This window comes from Branchiostoma lanceolatum, chromosome 1, assembly GCF_035083965.1.
Source record: "Branchiostoma lanceolatum isolate klBraLanc5 chromosome 1, klBraLanc5.hap2, whole genome shotgun sequence".
Taxonomy (NCBI): domain Eukaryota; kingdom Metazoa; phylum Chordata; class Leptocardii; order Amphioxiformes; family Branchiostomatidae; genus Branchiostoma; species Branchiostoma lanceolatum.
Genome location: NC_089722.1, coordinates 9,175,010 through 9,196,009, shown reverse-complemented (window position 1 = coordinate 9,196,009; position 21,000 = coordinate 9,175,010). Strand labels below are relative to the sequence as shown.

The following is a 21,000-nucleotide window of genomic DNA, read 5'->3' as shown; positions in this document are numbered from 1 at the left end:
TGACCCTTGTACGATGTGTTCTCAAAATGAGGACCAAATGTTGTCTGATTTCTTCAGTTTATAACGTGGTTTTCTACAACAATAGAAAATGTTGTTCTCATAAGTTCAACCATGGCGAGATTAAAGGTGCCTACTCTTTGTTTGTTTACGTGTTTTTGTTTTCTATTGCTACAGTGGTATCGGGCAAATGTGAACTTCTAACTTATTTGTATAATATGATATACAAATGGACAATGATGGATGGAAATAATATGAACAATGAAAGCAGAGGAATATTATATATCTGGTTGTGTTCGGACTTATTAATTTAAAGGTATAAATTGTTATATATTGTCTGTCCGTTCTTTCATGTTACATGTACTTGCAATTAGCCTACGGGCAAGAACTTGCAATAAACTTATCATTATTAATGTCGACGCCATTTTCGGTTAAAATATTTCATTATATAGCTTCCGTTCGTCTTAAATTATTGCTGTCTGGAACATCGTTTACCCTACCTACCGGGAGCATGCCGGGTAACGGTCCACAAATATCCGGTGCGCACGTGCTGTTGACACAGGGGGACTGGTCCTGCCAGATGGGCCTAATACTGCCGCATACTCCACATAACCTGGGCACGGGATTTATCGCTCGCAGGACTTACCACGTTGTGGGGTCATGTGGCACCACATTTTTCACTCCACTGTAGTAATCGTGCTTTTAATCAATGCATGAAGATGGTATCTATACATTAGTGCATACAGTTGTGTATGTTATAACATAGCTTTTCTTTGCTATCAACCAGTAGCTCTGTTTGTATATCTCTGTATCTACTTTGTTATCGACTTATGGCTTTTTTTCTTCAAAGCTATACTACAAGAGTGACAACACTATGGTAAATCAAACGTTTGTATTGTTGCAAACTTGCAATACTTCAAAGAGCATGAAAGCAGGCTTTTCTAAAGTTTAGGCTTAATTCGTTTCGCTATATCTAAAGTTTAGCAGTGCACGGTCAACGGTGGGCTAATCTTTCAGCCCGCCCCCTGGGTGAATTAATTGTTTAAAATACAGTTTTAGATTGTTATCATAGTTGTAACATTAGTAGCATACGTAGGACCAACTTTATCTAAAACCCAAAGCTTTACTGTGGGCAGTGCGGGGCCCACAAAGCGAGCTCTCTTGAAGGCTTTATCTTTCTCGGAGGCACAAAATCCTGTTAAACCGTCCTCTCCGGACGGAGTGGGGGTATTTTCTTATCCGCGATAAGACTCAAGGTTTCTGGGGAGCTCGCGAAAAATTGCGGCAGCTCAGGAGGGATTACAGCGGTGCGCTGGCTAGGTCCCTACCGATTCATTAACGAAAGAACGTCTATAACGCGTACTGATTTGCAGTCAACAAGCGTTAGGGGGCCGTGCGTTCGGTATTGAAGAATAATGTACAACTTAGGGATAAATCTACAGCTAAATCTTTACTACTTTGAATTCACAATCGTGGTTTCCATCAGTTGATATGAAAAGACGCCTCTAGAAATAGCCGAACCCCCTTCTGTAAACATCGCCCTACCAACAGGTGGGTTGATTCTATTGGAGTAAATCCGCTGCTGTGACCGTCGCTAGGCAACGCCACAAATATGGCGGCGATAGGGTCTGTCCGGTCTTTCAGAAAATTACATTCCGCGTATTCACGTGTTGAATATCCATAAGATTTCTGCTGGAAAACATGCGGTAATGCAGTCTTATTAAGAAAGGTGCTGACACGTTGCGCTGCCATGTTTGATCAGATGTGCTTACAAATTTATAAACGGAGAGATCTAAAGAAAAGTACCCTGGCGAAAGGAAAAACAGTTGAGAAAAGCACGGTTTTGACTCAGATGAGAAATTTTCCAATAATCTGAGGCAGTCTATTTAGCAGGAATTTCTGCCGTTAGCGCTGCCTGGGCGGCAAGGACACAAATCAAACGACGGAATGGCGTGGTTGCTAGGTAACGACTCTATATGCATTTCGGACGATTGACGCACTGCCGTTCCTCAAGAAATCCTCACGGCGTACGCGATGACGTACGATGGATTGACGTCGTGTGACACCTTCTAACCCCTCTCTTCTCCCGGGAGAAACCGTCTGGCCGTGACTGATTCCGTTATCAGTTGGGTTCTCCCGAGGTAAACCTCCCCAGTTCGGTCTGTGATCGTTCCGCGCTGTATTTATTGGCGGTATTTTATTTCAGTCAGTCATGTGGGCCCCAGCAGAGGTCAAGGATCACGTTCGATACCGCGATAAGCTGTAACAATTTAGTAACGTTACCGCCCCTATAGAGGGGAAATGCTGCGTCCCAAATAAGACAAATGGGCGATTGCAAGTCCAGTCAGAGGGGAGGACAAGTCTGAGTACATAACGTCTCAGAAACTACTTTATTTCATCATCACCTTCACTTCATGTATTTACTCCCTTTATGAGGAGAAACCTTCACCCTGACGGACGGTCCCACTTGCTACACAGGGGGGTGTAAGTGTGTAAACAGAGACCTGAAGGTAAGATTTATTTTGCAGACGATATTTTTAATTCGTCTCGCTCACCTGGCAGACTCCTTGTCGTCCTTGCCGAACAGGGATGCTTTGCGCGCGATATAGCGCATCATGGCGCCGCTCTGAACCATCTTCATCCCGTCTATCTCTAGTAGCGGTACCTGGAGAAAGAGGAGGTCTCCACCTGGAGGAGGGGAGAGAGCAGGCATCAGTGAGCGCCGGGGGAGCAAGCATTACGGTGAGCGTTCGGAATTTTCCCTCTAGCGTTTCTGGTAGGTAATGAACCCGTGCGCGGCTCAGGGACCGTGGCAGAGCGCACCCTGCCCGGTGGGGAGCATGAGTGGCGTGGTTTAATACATTCCAAATGTGCTACCGCTCGGGGCTCGTCGCCAAATAAAGGGAGTTTTTATCCGGGCCAGAATATCACAGCAGAACGGCACAACCAGACAAGACGTTTACGATTTCTGTGGGAAACATCCCGTTTCTGATACTGGAGACTGTAGGGAATATCTGGTTGTGGGATATTTGGTGAGAGTGCCCCCTGAATGCTGTGTCGTCGTGACTAGTAAGAGGACTGTGTGGTATATTGGTGGTGAGTTGGTTAATTGTATTTGTAGCATACGGTCTATTGTAACGTTATATACAGTCTATAATAACGATCAGAGAATTTGATTAGACGCAATCTTTACGCAGATAGATTAGCTTATGTCTGCGATGGTGTGTTTGGGAAAGGGTCGGTTGTTTTTGACGGTTGTTTTTAGGCCTCACAAGTAGCTCTCTCTCCGAGCCAGTAGCGTTGTTTTCGGTCGTACCGTGACAGCCGGGGTCTGGGGTCAGCCTCCAGCCGCTGAAAAGCGCAGCGGTGGCGCGGCTAATTTTGAACCAAACGTCACCGTGTGGGCCACCTTAAACAATCGCTCTCGCCATGTTGAATCACTGAGAAGCCAACATAAGACTACCTACGTGCTCTTAGCTCCTCCATCTGCTCTTTCGTCTCCAAGAACACCTCATCGAACTGTAAAGACGAGAGAAATAAGATTAGCAGTAAGGCATTGTGCAGATGTAGAGGATGATGTTTGCCTAGACTTCACTACACGCAGCCTGATGTAGTGTTGTGTGTGTACAATGTCAGGGGTGGACGTAGGATGGGGAATGTCAGCTAACAAATCGCATTGTGCGTGTTGAAAAGCTGGTTGCCTCCGCCTGGCTGCAGCGACTGATGGGATGTTGTTAATGGTTGACCTGAGCACGATGGCGGCTACTGGGCTGCACTTGATCTATTGCCAACAACCGCCTACACAAGCCGGGAGACTGTATCTAGAGAGATAGAAATATTTGGCAAGGAGATTTGAAATCACCCCCTCGTATTTCTGCCTGCTCTAGATGTTCAACACCCCCTTCCATAGACGACATATTTCAGCACCGTCTCCCCCACTATTGAACTGCCTGTTTGAGATTCGATACTCAAAACAGTCATTTCTTTGTTCGAGAGAGAGAGGGAGTTGGAACTACAGAGATTTTAACAAATAGATCTCGAGGTCCCTGTAGCCCCCCTCCCCAGTACTCCAACCTCCACAGCCATGACTCTAGGATGAGTTATGTGCGTCGTGAATATTGACGTCTCATCGCCTGGTGATGGTAAAAACAGGCATCTACAAGTGTGGATTCCTGGCAGAGCTATTATATTTTACGACGTTTTGAAATTGGAGGAGGCCGTAAGGTTGATAAATAGCTTTTTCAAACAGAAGAAATCGTGGGTAGGAACTTCCGAAGCTGCGGTTGTAGTACACCGTTGCCCCGTTATCACAACCGTCCTGATATCGCCTTGCATCAACTCTCGGGTTTCCTCACTCAATTATAGAACACGGAGGAGCGGACCTTATCGTCGTCTGGAAATTAACGCGCAGCCCGGTTCTCACCAGAAACGCTCAGAATCATTAACATAGCGCAGGTATCAAATGGCTTAGCCAGGGATGGAACTTTATTTGTCACCAGGGAGAGGTGATAGGAAACTCTAACGTCACTGACTATCCATTCTAGCTATTACATTAATCCATTATGGAACGCTAGTATATGGACAGACGTGCATGCTGTACGGGTCATCAGACGTAAAAATATTCCCGGTATCTCTGGTATCGCAGCCCCCTGGGGACCATTATTGGTTTGTCCCAAGGGTTTGGTTACTGGTTGGTCCCTACCATTACGGTAAGGTCTGTGGGGTATGTCCCCCGGGTGGGGTTACTGGTTGGTCCCCACCGTTATGGTAAGGTCTGTGGGGTATGTCCCCAGGGTTAGGTTGCTGGTTTGTCCCCACCGTCTGTGGGGTATGTCACGTTGCACGTCATAAGAACGTGAAAACGAGGTACTGGAGGAGGTTACGGGAGGTAGGCTGCTGTTTTGTTATGTACTTTTCATGACCATAGTAGAAGTTGTACAAGTACTTTTGAAGCCATAGTGTTCAGTGCGTCGGTTAGTAGCGTATACGTCTGATGTATAATAAATAAACTATAGAGTAGAGAAGAGTGGATTCTTCTGCCAAGTAGGATTACCAAATATACAGTGCGATGCTGTACGATCGGTGGTTTACTGTATCAGAACACCGACTATTCCGTCGTTTGCGATAGGATGCTAGAGGGATACGATGCTTAGGAGGCGCTAGATTCTGGAGTCTACAAGGTCAGACCTTCATCGCCAGTAATTGGTGTATCGTCTGGCATCAACATGACATAATTGCCCAGGAGCGGCCAACTTGAAAGACTCCATGTTTACTACCATCATGTCTGAACAGTAATCATGCCGAGGCAGTAGTTGTATGAACAGGATATAAGCACCAAGCGCCAAGATCTCTGGATACTTCATAAGTCCGCTAGCTAACATACAAGATTTGTAAGCAGCTAATCTCTCTGGACATGGATAGCTATATATTTGGCATAGTACTTGTACCAATTATGAGCATGTGAGTTCATAGTTCATGTGAACCAGGTAATTTTTCTCTTATAACAGCGCAGCAATAGTCTGTGTAACGCAAACTCCGCTATCCGAGGCTATAATAGCTAGGGACTGACCGGTGTTGGGCGGCCGCTATATGCGCGATTCAATCAGGCTAGCCCTAGTGTCTAGAATATCTACTAATACTGCTCACAACAGATGGTGATTGGATACTGTGCTTCCAAAGCTCGAGTATATAACTAGGTCACTGGCGTAGACTTTATATTACAGCAAAGGAATTTATGAGCTAGGTTCTTTGCAATGAATCTGGGGGAAATGGAGAAAGTTTTGAAAAATGTCAGAATGAAAGTATTATTTGGCACACCAACTGCTTTGTTTTCTATTTTCTCGACCCGATTTCGTCCTTAATTTGTTTTCGTTGCTCGTGTTTAATTTGATAAGTTTCGCCTTACACGGGAACAGAGCGTGTATGTAAACACGCGGACAGGCGCCCGAATCCGTTGTTTGGACGTTACAAGACAGGGGCGGAAGCAAACTTGTCCTTTCCCAGCGCAAAATATAGCAATTGTCCTAAAACTCGGGACAACTTTCAAGCCGTACTAAATGGATACATAAACGGTACAATTGTAGCACAGTTACATCACATGTAATTGTACCGTTTATGAGTAAACAGCACAAGAATAAGACAGCTAGATGACTAGCTTGTGCTGTTTATTTCAGGCTAATAGGTTTATCGTGACTGAGATTCGATCCACATGTAAGCATGTTCTGGCCAAGATAAGGAACATTTAGCACATTTCTAGAGCTGTTCAAGAAATTTGTTAATATTGGTTAAATTCTGTCTTTCCTGCAAGAAGTTTATATTTTATCGCGAAATTGAGTCGGATTTTGTTAGTTTTATCGCTATATGTTCAAACATCGCTTTGATAAAGTGCTGCATAGTCTGATTTGTTATTTCCACAAACAATACTGACTTCCAAGGAATATTAGCTGTCAGCGCTGGTGATGATTAGACTGGGCGCCACGCCACGGTTGGGGAGGCGACATGCCAATAACCGTTCTAACCGACGCTCAACTGTTTTCATGAAATTGGACTCAAGTCCCGTTCACCAGTACCAGCCATAGTATTAGTATTCCCTCGTTATTATATTCCCCTTCCAGTGGGAAGGGGGATATACTGTTTTTGCTTGCCTGTTCTTCTTCTTCTTTCTTCTTCTTCTTCTTTCTTCTTCTGCCAAAAACCAAGTAGATGTGCGGTGGTAGCTGTACTAATGGTATTGCAGCAAGTTATATGTACCTTATGTTACAATGTACGGATGTTATATTTGAGATGTAGGTACCAATAGGAAAGGTGAATACACCTGACAATAAATTATGCTAATGAGGACATCATTTGCATAATTTATGCAAAAACTTGTATTGCGTTTACAGTAAAAGCTGCAGATGTCATATTTGAGATGTAGATAAATGTAGGAAAGGTAAACACACCTGACCATGAATTATGCTAATGAGGACCTCATTTGCATAATTTATGCAGAAAGTTGTATTTTCCTTACCGTAAAAGCTACAGATGTCATATTTGAGATGTAGGTATCTGTAGGAAAGGTGAACACACCTGGACATAAATTATGCTAATGAGGACCTCATTTGCATAATTTATGCAAAAACTTGTATTGCGTTTACAGTAAAAGCTGCAGATGCCATATTTGAGAAGTAGATAAATTTAGGAAAGGTAAACACACCTGGCCATGAATTATGCTAATGAGGACCTCATTTGCATAATTTATGCAGAAACTTGTATTGCGTTTACAGTAAAAGCTGCAGATGTCATATTTGAGATGTAGATAAATTTAGGAAAGGTAAACACACCTGACCATGAAGTATGCTAATGAGGACCTCATTTGCATAATTTATGCAGAAACTTGTATTTCCCTTACCGTAAAAGCTACAGATGTCATATTTGAGATGTAGGTATATTTAGGAAAGGTGAACACACCTGGACATAAATTATGCTAATGAGGACCTCATTTGCATAATGTATGTATATCCCTTACCGTAAAGACTACGGATGGCATATTTCAGATGTAGGTACCTTAAAGAGAGGTGAACACACCTGTACATAAATTATGCTAATGCGGACCTCATTTGCATAATGTATGTATATCCCTTACCGTAAAGGCTACGGATGGCATATTTCAGATGTAGGTACCTTTAGGAGAGGTGAACACACCTGTACATAAATTATGCTAATGCGGACCTCATTTGCATAATTTATGCATAAACTTGTTTTTCCCTTACTGTAAAGGCTACGGATGAGATGCAGGTACCTTTAGGAAAGGTCAGAAAACCTGGCCATAAATTATGCTAATGAGTGCATTATGCATAATTTATGCATATCCCTAACCATAAAAGCTACGGATGTCATATTTGAGATGTAGGTACCTTTAGGACAGGCCGAACACACCTGGCCATAAATTATGCTAATGCAGACCTACTTTGCATAATTTATGCAGAAACTTCGTCATATCCTTACAGTCAATGCTAAGGATTGTCATATTTGAGGTGTAGGTAATGGGAGGGGAATATTCTGCATTTTCCCGAAAATGTTGCCATTCTAGTTGATGTTAGAATATTGAAGGTGTTGGAGCTTGCCATTCAGTTCAACGTCATACTACATCATACATATTTTTCGCACAACGTTTTACCCCTTTTATTCGTTATTTCTCGGCACCAGTCGCTAAGAGCGTCTGCACCAGATGTTGAGTTCCTCAGAAGTTCAGAACACAGGGCACTTTCTTGTCTATGTTTATATTACTACACTACATTTAGGATGTTCTGTTCTGTACATAGAACGTTTTGTGACTCATCCGTAACCGTGGTAGGTCCGACTCCTGAGACGAAGGGCGAGCCTTGCCTGTTTCCCATAGTTCCGTGATTAATGTGTGTTATCGCCAGTGTCAATCACCTGTCATGAGGTCATCGCTAACCCAGTCACAGATGGCCCTGGAAATATCCACTGGCAGAAATGCCAACAAATCTGTGCTTTCGGTGAGTAGCAGCCTATGACCTAAGGTACTCAAGAACTGATTTATTTTGCTGGAGATTCCTTAGATCTCCATTTCTTGATCTGAAGACTTTCAGTCTTAAATTAAGAGGGTTCGCGTGACATTTGTCGTCGTACATCGCAACCTCAGATCCTCGAAATCTAAATAAATATCCCAAATCCCTTGTAGTCGCTGACACGTAAATAACTGCTTGTACCAGGTCCATAAACAAATCTATTCGCTTTCAAACCATCGTTGAGAACATTAATGATGAAAAAAAGGAAGTAAAAACCCAAACATGTACAAGAGCCCACCTCTGAGCTTCAAAAAAAGAACGATTTTCTTCAGAAAGAGACTGATGACGACACTCATTACTGTAACCTGAACACAGTTGGACCCAGACTGTTTATTATCATGCTGCCAAATCTCTGTCACTGCACATCTTCTCTCTGCTGATGACTGTTTGTTTTAGTGAAGAAACATCTTAACAAACGTTGCGCACTGACGGAATGACAGAGATGTTGGGACAAGAATAGTCATGCATATCTACATACAGTGGCATTTGATTAGACCATATCGAATTGGACAAGCACACTGCACTTAATATTTTAATCACATCACCCGTGCTGGTGGCAGTTAAAGAATACTTCATTCGTAACGCGTAACTAGGGTACATAGTTAAATTAGACGAAACTTTATCGTGTTCGAATGTATATGTGTAAACATTGAATAGGCGCATTGTCGTGGGGGGGGGGGCAGTATGCTCAATAAATGTTTGAACTTTCAAGATGGTAGTCCTCGCTCTGACTCTGAGACTCCTAACTTTTCAGAACATGTGCCGAAAATACCCTACTGTCGTCAAATTGTCCGATAGGAATACTTGTTGCACATTTGCAAAATTGTTATAAAAGTAAAGCTAGCCTAATCCCCTGTCGAACACGCCTTGATGTGGTCTCAAATTTGGCAGGACAAACACCAGTCTGTCTGGTTTCTATTTGAAACTCCCCTGAGTTTACTCCCCAGTCTCGCACCGCTACACACAGGTGATCTGCTGTGCCTCATACAGGCGTTTACGTGATGGGTCGCTATTGCTCCAAATTACCTTCTCTTTGAAGGACAATTAAGGGAACTCCCGTGCGAGGTCTACCTGTGACATTTTGTCATTATGTCACCATGTTTTTTGTCACAACTGACGTTGTAATGTCGGAGAAATGCCGGCTAATTGGGCAATGAAATAGTTGAAATAGTTAGATGACTTCTGTTTTTTGTTACTGCTATGTGTAAGTATTTGAGTACGTGTTCTGTGAATACACCAAAATTCAATTATACGCCTTGTAGTAAGTTGAAAGTGATACAACAAAGGCGTTATATTTTATTGGCTTACTATCATTTTGGGTACATAATCGAGGTTCTAATGAACGATATTAACGTGATACTGTCACTTTAAATCCTGAAACAATTTCATACAGAGACATAAGCTGTTATATTTTCTTCACATTCGTATTTGAATTTAATGCTTTTAGATTCATTAGTTTAAAGAGCTAGATAATGCTTTGTCTTTAGACTCTGTCAATTATCATGATATGTTAACGTTGGGTAACATAAATTCGCGGGGTACTTAAATTCGGGATTTTTCGAAAACAAACGTTTGCGAGGAACACTTTTTTGTCTAAATGTTGTGTGTGATAGTGGACTGATGGCGATATTTTCCTCAAAGTTTGCTCTTAGGACAAGCAGAAACACATGGACATAGTAGTATTACCATTTCTACGGCATCCAGCTAACGCCCCGATGAATAATGTACAAATTTCCATTACGGTGGGGGTGAACTTTGAGTGACGTTCTACCGACTCAACACACGGGTTGTTCCCGAAGGCCTGATGCGTGCGGTACGGCCCGTTTTTTTTCGTGTATTTTTTTTACTTGGACACGTCTATATCCATAGCACTCTCCTCAAGCCAAGGATGGAACGAATAGCTGCTGTATAAAATGTGATTAGCGGTAAGATATTCAAGACGAATCTTCTCTCCCGAATTAATGAATGAATGAAGACCTTTATTGTACACACATACCCACTGGGTTTAGTACAGGTCACAACAGAAAACATAACAGTTTGAAAGTACATATATATACATTACAATGATAAGCTAACACTAATCTAATGATTACGTTAATTTGGCCTCTTCTCGCTTCTTGGTGATATTGTAAATATACGTACAGGTGTGTTTTATAATAGAGGGTTTACCTAAAGTCATTAGAAATATGAATTGCTCCTCTTTGCAAAGATGTATAAAATGGGGAAAGCTACATTGAATAAGTTTATAAAGCGCAGCTCTCTCTTCGTTGTATAAACTACATTCTACTAAAAAGTGCTGCTCGTCTTCTATCCTATTTAAATTGCAATGTCTACATATACGTTGTTCTAGGGGAGTGCGGTTATGACGTCCGGTTTCAATGTGAAGTCTGTGACAGCTGATACGGAGTTTTGTGACTGCGGTCCTATGCCGTATATTTTCGAGGCTTAGATACTTTTCTTCGTTATATGTGGACTTGAACAATCTGTAGGATCTCAGTTTGTTTCGAGCTGATCCACCTTTGTTATCATTGTGTATTTCTTTTAGGAAAGTTTGAAAGTGAATATCTTTTAAGCGTTGATTGATGGAATTAATGATTTGGGACGTATCTGTGTTTGGGGATAAAGAGCAATGCCAGATGTAGCCGAAACCGCACTCCTCTAGGGACTTCCGAACTCCTGACGCCCAACATTTGGCTCCAGTTTTGTCTAAGTCTATCTGACAAGCGAGAGCATCTAACTGAAAACTGTCGGCAGGCACTTTCAGACGAAGTCTTAAAAGATGTTTGATGGCGTTTAGGGAGGCCTCCACTTGAATGGGAAACCTACCTAGTTCTGCCCTTGCAGCGAGGCCGCATGCCGATCTCGGTACGTGCAGGGCTTGTTTACAGAATTTTAGGTGAATGGATTCGATAGGGCAGGATTTGGAGCTTTTAACTGAACCCCAGATCTCCGACCCGTAAAGAATTACGGGTTTAACACAACTGTCAAAAAGCTTGTTTCTAACAGACAAAGGTGCGTCGGCTTTGTCCAGTGATTGGTTCATGTTAAATAAGGCTTTTAGTCCCTTACTGTAAAGATGTTTGTTGTTCGCCTTGAAAGTGCCCGCGGAGTTGACAACAATGCCTAGATAACAATAAGATGTCACTATTTCAACCGGATTATTCTTATATATAAAATACAGCTCTTTCGGTAGACGGCCCCCCTTAGAGAAAACAATAATTTTTGTTTTCTTAAGGTTCACATTGAGTTTCCAGGTATGACAGTAGCTTTCTAGTCTATCTAAGGAAGACTGTAGTCCTTGCTTGGACTCAGAAAAAATCACTAAGTCGTCTGCATATAGAAGACAAGGAACTCGCTTACTGTACATGGAAGGGGGATTACAGGCATCAATGTCAAATACTGAGGTAATATCACTTAGAAATAAGTTAAACAATGTCGGACTTAAATTACAGCCCTGTCGGACACCACGACTTGTAACAAATGGCTCTGTTAGACCTTGGCTGTATTTGACTTGATTAGTAGTTTTTGAATACATATCATTGATTGTTTGTAGGAAATTACCCCCTATACCTAACTTGTTTAATTTGAAAAGAAGACCGTTTCTCCAGACCGAGTCGAAAGCTTTACTGAAATCTACAAAACATACGAAGAGCCTAGAGTTTTTACTAATATACTTGCTAACTAAGGTACTTAATACGAAGAGGTTATCTGCTGTTCTAAAATTTTTCCTAAACCCTGCTTGGTGAGGTTTGAAAAGACTATTGACTTCTGCAAAATTAACTAAGCGAGTGTTTAGAATTGACGAGAACAATTTACCCAAACAGCTCATTATTGAAATGCCGCGGTAATTATCTGGGAGAGAGGGATCTCCGGACTTGTGAATAGGAACAATGTGGCTGAGGGACCACTCCTGGGGGAAATACCCGCTATGGAGACATTTATTGAATAATTGAAGAAGTGGTGTTTGAAGCAACAGTTTACCTGATTTTAACATTTCATTTAAAATCATATCGTTTCCGCTCGATTTATTGTTACTGAGGTTTGAGATGGCAGAGTTTAATTCTTTTGGTGTTATTGGTGAGTCTAAAACAGATGGGTTTGTAGGGAATGACGATACATCTAGTTGGTCGATTGTAGAAGTGGGACAGTCGTTTATATCATTGTTGGGAAGTTTTTCTAGGTTACTGAAGTGTTTAAACCATTCTTCTTCTGTGATTTGATGATTATCTTGTGCTTTTTTTGGTTTTAGTTTGTTCATAATATTCCAAAAAGCACCTGGATTTCTGTCCTTAAGGGAGGCTAATTGGGTCATGATAAGATTATGAAATTCCCTTTTCTTCTTTTTTATAAGTTTTTTATATTCTTTCTTTCTTCTAAAGTAACTTCCCCTTATGACAGGATTGGACGGTTGTTTTACTAGTAATGATGATAAGTTCTTCACCTCCCGTTTTAGTTCCACACAGGTTTTATCAAACCATTGTTTTGTTTGCTTACGCTGGGTATGTTTTTTGTAATTAGTTCTCCTAATTGATAATGATTTGAAACCCGCGTCCCTCAAGATTGAACTAAAGTCCGATGCGATTTTTTCTATTTCCTCCTTCGAGGTTATATCGTTGGTGTTTTGGGATGAGAGGGAGTTCAATCTGGTGTTAAATTGAGATTGTGAAAGGGTCTGAATGAATTTTTGTGTGGATTTATCATTCCAGTGAAAGCGTTTGGGGGAAGATTTAGTTTTAGATCTTTTCTTTTTTTCGAAGTGATTTTGATGTGCAGAATTGGAATGTATGTATACTGATAACATACAGTGGTCGGAAAAAACAGATAAAGGATGAACTCGAAATAATAAGATGTTTTGAAGAAAGGATTTGCTGGAGATTATGTAATCGACCGTACTGCTACCGTTAGGCTGGTGACAGGTAAAGTTGCCTTGCAAATCGCCCGCTACCCTGCCATTTAGGATTCTAAGATCTGATTGAATGCACAGATCAGATAGAAGTCGGCCAAATTTGTTGGGAGGTGATATGTCCAAGCGTTGTCTATCGCTAACGTGGTTTGAGGAGGTATCGGGGAAACCGTCGTTGTTACTATTATCTACATAATCAGGAAGATTGCCGAGGCGCGAATTAAGGTCTCCCCCAAGAAGAATAAATCCCTCTGTGCCGTACCTGCTAATTTCTTCCTCTAATATATCTAACACGTGATTATCGGCATTCTTATGAATAGTTGAATTATTTGGGCTTATATAAACGGAACATAGGAATAAGTCCTTCTGGAGTCCAAACAAGCTGCGATCAATTTGTACCCAGAGGACATCCGATGATTTTGAAGGTATTTTCTTTACATAATTTTTGTACTCGTTTTTGTAGAAAAATAATATTCCCCCTGAGGAGCGTTTTGCCCGTTTACTTTTTGTTCTATACAAATGGAAATAGCTGTAATCAGTGATGTTGATTTGAGTATTTTGAGTACTCCAGGTTTCAAGTAGCGAAAAGAAGTCAAATTTACGAACTTCATCTAAAAATTCTATATCCTCTAGTTTGGAACCTAGACCGTGAATATTCCAAAAGGCGAAACATTTGCTTCCGCCATATAACGTTTTCATCAATACAATTCTTCAAATACTATTTGTGTCTTTACCTTAGACCACAACATTTAACTCACGAAGGAGGTAAAATTCGAAATGTAAGGGCTAGAGTTTCCGCTCGGCCATTTCAAAGGTAAGAAAATGGGGGTGGGGCCCTTTAAATATACTTGTACATTCGAATAGACAAAATAATAAACAATTTACTAGATCTAAATACTGCGTCTATAATCAACATGGGAATCTAACCCACGGTAACTGAGAAACGATAACTACTGGTATACATTGGTTAAAACATGAAAAGGATTTGTCTTACTTGTATTAATGTGCCCCCCTGTCCGACAACACCGCCATTGTGCGTGCGGCGGACGGTAGTTTCAAGTTGAAATATTATGGTGTCAGCACGACAAGAGACAAAATCTACCATATATATGATTAGTGCAAAGATAGTACATGATACTGACAGAATAATAGAAAAAAAAGGATGGTTTATTGTTCTGCTAGATTGATTTCAGTCAACCATTATCGGAAAAATCCCGAATTTATGTTACCCAACGTTACAGGCATACCTCACTCATATTTTAATGTTTTATAAAAGACAGAGCTAACGTTACTAATGGATTTATTGTCTGGTAATATTGCAGTAATATCTGGAACCCATCCATATGAAGCCATGTGAGTCAAATGGGTGTGGTCTGTCCTTCATCACACCAGTTTTACTTCTAGTTTTATTCCACATGGACACCCATGGGGCGGATAACGTACAATTCACCATCAGAACTCAGGATGATTTCGTATGCCTTAAAAACTCTATCTTTAATCTGGTGGCCTCGGTTTTTTATTGCTACATCGGCGATGCGCTATGTCGTTCTAGGTATCAGGTCCTTTCCAAATGATTTATCGAACTCCGTTAAATACTATATGGATGAACCAACATCACGTGATGCAGAGATAGATTCCTACCTAGATCCTGAACACTGCGGTAGTAGTACAGTACAGTGGTATTTGGGATTCGTGAAATAAAATAATTTTTCTCAAGCAGTAGAGAAATTTAAAATCAAAGTTTGTCCAAACGATCGCTAATATTAGAATGAGGACAAATGTTCACACACGTTCAGTGAGTACACGTTAGGGCACCAGTGGTCGATGCAACTGCGGTCAATCAATAGTTTATTTCAGTTTCGGGCCAAAGGGCTTCTATTCTAATTTTACCTAATGCCGACCTGTCTGGGGATGAAGACCGATCCGAACCAAAGAGCGACTCCAGGAGGAAGGAAGGGAAGACAGTTAGAGGATCCAATGAAATATAATACTAGTTTCAGAGTCAGAAAACGAAAGTCAATTATTTAGCATTGTACATAGAAAGTTATAACCATAGAATCTAATAATACTGTACACGATATATATTATAGAGATTGGGGGTCTGGCATCTAGGCTACCTTCTCTCCCGCCTAGACTACCCAGTTCAAGTTCATGTTTTCTACGTGTCTGTAGGATTTCCGTATATGTCTTTACCACGCTAAACCAGAAGCAGGTGTAGCGGTGTATCCGGGCATTCCCCCTTATAACAAACCACGTCGGGTGACTTCCTCACCTCCAGGGCTAGTCTGGGCTGGTTTTACGGTTAGTAGTGTAGGAAGTTCGCTCTCACCTCTGGGCCAACTTTTCCCCCATGTTACCGGCCTGAGTGGCGTTACTAATCGTGAATGCGGGTGCATGGTATTCATTTATCGGGCCCGTCCAGTAATGTTCTTCTCCTTTCTCTCCGAAGTACATTCTTTACATTACATTTGCAAAATGTATCGATTGGTAAATGGTCAGGAAAGCTGAATAGGAAAATTGAAGATCACACAAACGTGTAAAAGGTAAAAGTGAAATTCTGTCGGTAGTTCTGAAGAGCCCGACCGGAAAATGGTATGTTTCCTGTATGGGAACGGCCCCGTCCTGCAGTGTTTCTGTGTGTCCGGTGCTGTCAGGGGCTCCTCGTGACGAGCGCTCGACAGGACCCCGTTATCAGATTTACTAGCAGGGGAACGAGAGGGTCAAGATAGGAGAGTTCACCGTGCGCTACTGAACACAGGTTCACGGAATACTGCTGCACTGAGCTGTATCAGACGGGGGGAAAACCTTCAGAATCTGACTAACTAGGTGAGGGTGAGGAATTTCAGTCCTATTGTATGACCATAGCAAATGCAGCCGCAAAAGTACAAAAGTACTAACGTTACTACTGCTCAGTACTGCATACTGTATTGGCTTTTTAGGATGATTCACGTCGGCAAGCAGCACAAATCACTTGAATACGTTATTTTTCTGCCTACAGCATGGTTTTCTAACTACACCCCCTTATTCTGATGGTACTGGAGCATTCTGTAGGAATCTAACGCCTTTTAGCACATTGATGGGTCTTATTCATAGCATGACCCCAAATTGTGGTGACTTTTTCAGCTGGGTGATGATTTGTTTATCACATGTAGGGTCGTTTGTAGATCATGGAGTAAGGTCGCCATCTTGATAAATGTGAAGGTCAAGATCATGTCGGGCAGTCGTTACTTTTCACAGGGAGTATTTAGGCATGTGTTAAAATCATTCGGTATAGGCCGTGATTTCTTACGCTTCTGGTGCGCTTGTGGCTTTCAAATAATCACATGAATCGTACGTCTCTGAGGCGTTTGGAGACTTGAATTTCCGTGTGCTTGTGTTTGTTCATGTTAACATGAATTTTACTCTTGGCTGTAACGTGTTGTAAATCCTGGTTTTTTCATTCACGTAAACTAAAAGTAAATTGAAGGTGAACACTGTCATCACGGCACAACAGCGCGACATGGGGTTCATAACCCTGACTGTGAGGTCGTGAGATGACCCCATGACCTCTTCTCCCCCGCTGCTTGACCACGTCAGTTGTGTATGATGATGGACAACAACAGTCGAGAATTGAATGTGTTCTGTACTTATATAGAGAGTTCAATTTCCAACGCTCGTGTTTGTCTGTTTCTTCTGGTATCATAATGCCGTTCTTGTTGACAGGCAATATGTGTGTGTGTGTGTGTGTGTATGTATGTATGTGTATGTGTGTTTGTTTGTGTGTGTGTGTGTGTGTGTTTGTGTGTGTGTGTGTGTTCGTGTGTGTGTGTGTGTGTGTGTGTGTGTGTGTGTGTGTGTGTGTGTGTTTGTGTGTGTTTGTGTGTGTATGTCTTCGAGAGTCGCAACTGTCAGAAATTTCTTTGCCATTGCTTCAACAGTCAGAACTATTTTGTTTTCAGGAATCATAACATTCTAGTATTTTGGTTGAGGCCTTGCCAATACTTACATACGACGACTGGTATGTCTGTACCCGCCAGTTAAACATATGCTGTTCATGGCGCCTCGGTTTGATAGCGTTGCTGTAGAATCTACCGAAATGTGGCAACGCTGCCACCTATCAGCCCCAGATGCGCAGTTATTCCATTTCCTGACGTTTTGCGTCCCCAAAACTCGGGAGAGGGAACCTGACCGCCCTGCGCAGCTTCATTATCTAAACCATAGTTAAAAGTTAAAGCCTCTTAAGTCTAACTACCAACAACAACCACGGTACTATTACCAGTAATTCATCACCACTGCTGTACGACATTTTGAATTACAGCGCTGATAAGAAACTAAACAAAAACCCAACAGTAATGATATATCATATTGCACTTTATACCCTATTTCAAAAGCAATGTTAACACGAATTCAAAATACTCCATAAACCCCTTATTTTACCCCGCTATAATGGATGTAATATCTACATAACGTATTGACGGCATGACAAAACCTCTGGCTGCGATAGCAACCTTTCACCACCTCTAACTCTGATATAACATCTCTCCGCCCCGGTCTCTTTGAACCTACAGTAAAATACAGCACTAAAACCCGGGTGCAGACATCAATGGTTGGTTTACACCATTTATCTTGAGTCAGATCTTCCATCAAGAAGACAGGATAGGGAGGAGAGGGTATCTGGTGCGGAATATAAATGTGAAGGGTTAGGAGCTCTATCCTCCACCTTGATGTAAAGGGCACATCAGTCAATCATACTTTACAGACCACAAATTTGTCTGGAGGGTAGTGAGCTCTGCTGCAGACGTACCCGCGATACGCTGGGAAACAGGTTCAGGGGTTCGTCATAAAACGCGCCGTGTTATCGGCATGCACGGGCTTTTTATGAGCTGTGAAGTTCCGGGGAATCGACGCACTGCCGCCTGATACTGTTGTAGTGCAGGAGTAGGGCTTCTGGTGTAGTCAGATGTCGGCTGATTTAGGAGATGTGGGGGGAAAACTGTGTATAAATTGGGCCTATGTGACTACTTAGCGACACATACCATATGGATGAATGCATTTTATGATACCGAACATTCTATTCAGTAAAACTTTATCCGTATTATAATTTGCATGAAATTTTCATGTCTGACAATTGATGTGATAATGCATATGCCGATGATATATTGAGATGGCGAAATTGCAACTTTTGTTGTGTACAATTTCTGATACAGACAAAAATCAAAGACACATTTCTAGAATAGTCTTCGTCTGTCAGACAGTCTGAGGGATCGAGACTGAATATGGCGTAACAATTGTGCTTTTTTTTAATTGTTCAGCACGCTAACTTAATTTTACAGTCTTCGGTCGGACTGTTAGCTTTGCAGACGTCTGATTTGCCCTCGCTGGCGTCATTGACATGTTTTTCTCATATGAATCATATTTTCCTCTTTGAAGTTTGAATCCTCCTCAAAACCTTCTCATCAGCTGCCTGTGTATGCTTGTTCTGTATGGTCCTGTATGACTGAATGCCCGAATGTCTGTGGTTTTGAATAAGCACATACGGACTTACTTGCTCATAATTAGCTACAGAGACAGCCCACCCAGCTTACAACAAAGTCCTTTGTATACTAATTTCAGGACAACCGAGCTTTGAAGCATGATCACTGACTTCCTAGCTTGCTAAGATTTCACCTAAAACAGTCCCTCTTTATCTCGGGGCTTTCCCAGATCAATGCCTCATGGGAAGTCTGGGGGTCACAGGGGTCACGGTAAGCCATGGAACGTCCGCCATGATGAACGCCATGGTGACAGAAAAGTTAAGGTCCTGAAGAAGTTGTAAAGCGCTAACGGTGTGGGTTACTGTAACGTTACACCGAATGTAATCTCCATGTACTACATGGGGCACGTTCTGTGTCACTACGAACAGCAGGGGCCTTTTAATTTGTCAGACGTTATAAAAGCGTGACTGCAAAATGGGACGTTCTGAAATTTTGTGTGCCACGCGTCCAGGGATCTCGGGGATATGGGCAACATTGACAGTAGGGCTCTATGATAGGCATATTTTTTACGAGTAGTTGTACGATCATCTTGTGTCGACTTTTACCGAGGAAGAATATTATTGTATTCTGTATAACCGACTGTACTTGCTTACACTAAAAGATATAGCATTTTGATGAATGTTTTGATATTTTTCCGTTGAAAATCAATGAGGCCAACATCTACGTTTAATCGAAAAATGTGCAAAATTGTTGTTGATATAATTACTATAGATGATTCTTCGGATTTTTTCCACAATGGACTGTATTTATGAGTTGATAATACAATTGTAATTGTATTAACAATTTCAGGAATGTTTCAGCTTTGGCGACTGGTGGACTGGTAAGATTGTCTATCTCACCAATTAAAGAACCGTGTTTACTGTCCATAACCCTGCCGTTATAGCTATTGAACTCAAATCTATCGGGATATCAAGGCACAGACATATTCATTTCTCCATTCAGGTTAAATCGAATGTTTTATCGACACAACAAGCCGACCCGGGCTTTTAAAACAACTACAAAAGGGAGCCACGAAAAACGAGGCCACGGAGACTCTTAACGACAACACTATAGAGAAATAAATCCTCCACATAACCCCGAAGATTGATTCTTTTATGTCGAATATTTCATACCCTTGTGCTGTTATGGCCTTTCCCTGCATGCTGTGAAAGACATTCCTGTTTTGAATCATCTTAAAATGCGTCTACTGTACTACATCTTTCCATAGCTGCTATATGAACCACTGGGCTATCTTTGTATTGACCGCAACATTCCTTTTGGGAGATGATAAGCTAGAAAAAATGCATTCTCTATCGTATATGTGGCCTGAGGGTAGAATATAGGAAAAATAGAACATGAACAGTTTCGGTTGCTATATTGCGGTGTGCTCAGATGCGGGCTGCTTTTTCTTGAGCACATTTATTATTTTCTGCACAAATGCTGACAGAAAGGATTGACAAAACAGACCATGTGTTGCAGGTTCTACCTTAAAAGAACCACAATGTCACCAGTGGTGATCTGACGAGGGATTGAAAATATCTCATAGAATATCGCTCGAAAGGAGGCTGACTATAAAGGCCTGCTGTGCCGAAGAGATTGACTCTGTCGATATTCTGACATGTCGGATATAATGGCGCCTAAATAAGGTCGGGAAATGTCCAGGCCGTTTGCGTCAGTGTCAAATCATAATTCTGCTGTTCCCAATAGCTAGGGTTGGGGTTTTGTTCGCGTTAAGAATTTTCGCGTTCGCGTGGAAAATTTTCGCGTGGAAAATTTGAAATGGAGAATTTATCTATAGGTTCAAAATATCAAAGTTATTTTATCATCAAAATTTTTCTCCCTTGGGAATAGACTTGAGTCCCTTGGGAATAGCACACACCAAACCACACCACACCCTGCCCACACCCATGCAAGGAAAAAGTTTGCCTGTAATTTTGATCATTTGCTCGTTAAAATATGCTAATTAGTTGATCAGAAGGGAATTGAATGTTTACAAGTCTAAGGTTTCACACCCAAAAAATTTCAAAGGATTTTT

General features: G+C 41.6%; 1 protein-coding gene across 3 annotated transcripts in view; it reads left to right on the top strand.

Moving 5' to 3' along the window:
- The first annotated feature begins 2,554 nt into the window (after window positions 1-2,554).
- Window positions 2,555-21,000, top strand: part of LOC136432300 (uncharacterized) — a 57,747-nt gene continuing 39,301 nt past the window's right edge. Inside the window, exon 1 of one of the 3 annotated variants that reach the window (XM_066423495.1) lies at window positions 2,555-2,739. In XM_066423495.1, coding sequence (XP_066279592.1) covers window positions 2,587-2,739 — 153 coding nt within the window. In that variant the 5' untranslated portion in view covers window positions 2,555-2,586. Of the gene's footprint in view, window positions 2,740-2,944; window positions 3,094-21,000 lie in introns of those variants that run through there. The other 2 variants (XM_066423503.1, XM_066423531.1) reach the window with 2 other exon arrangements.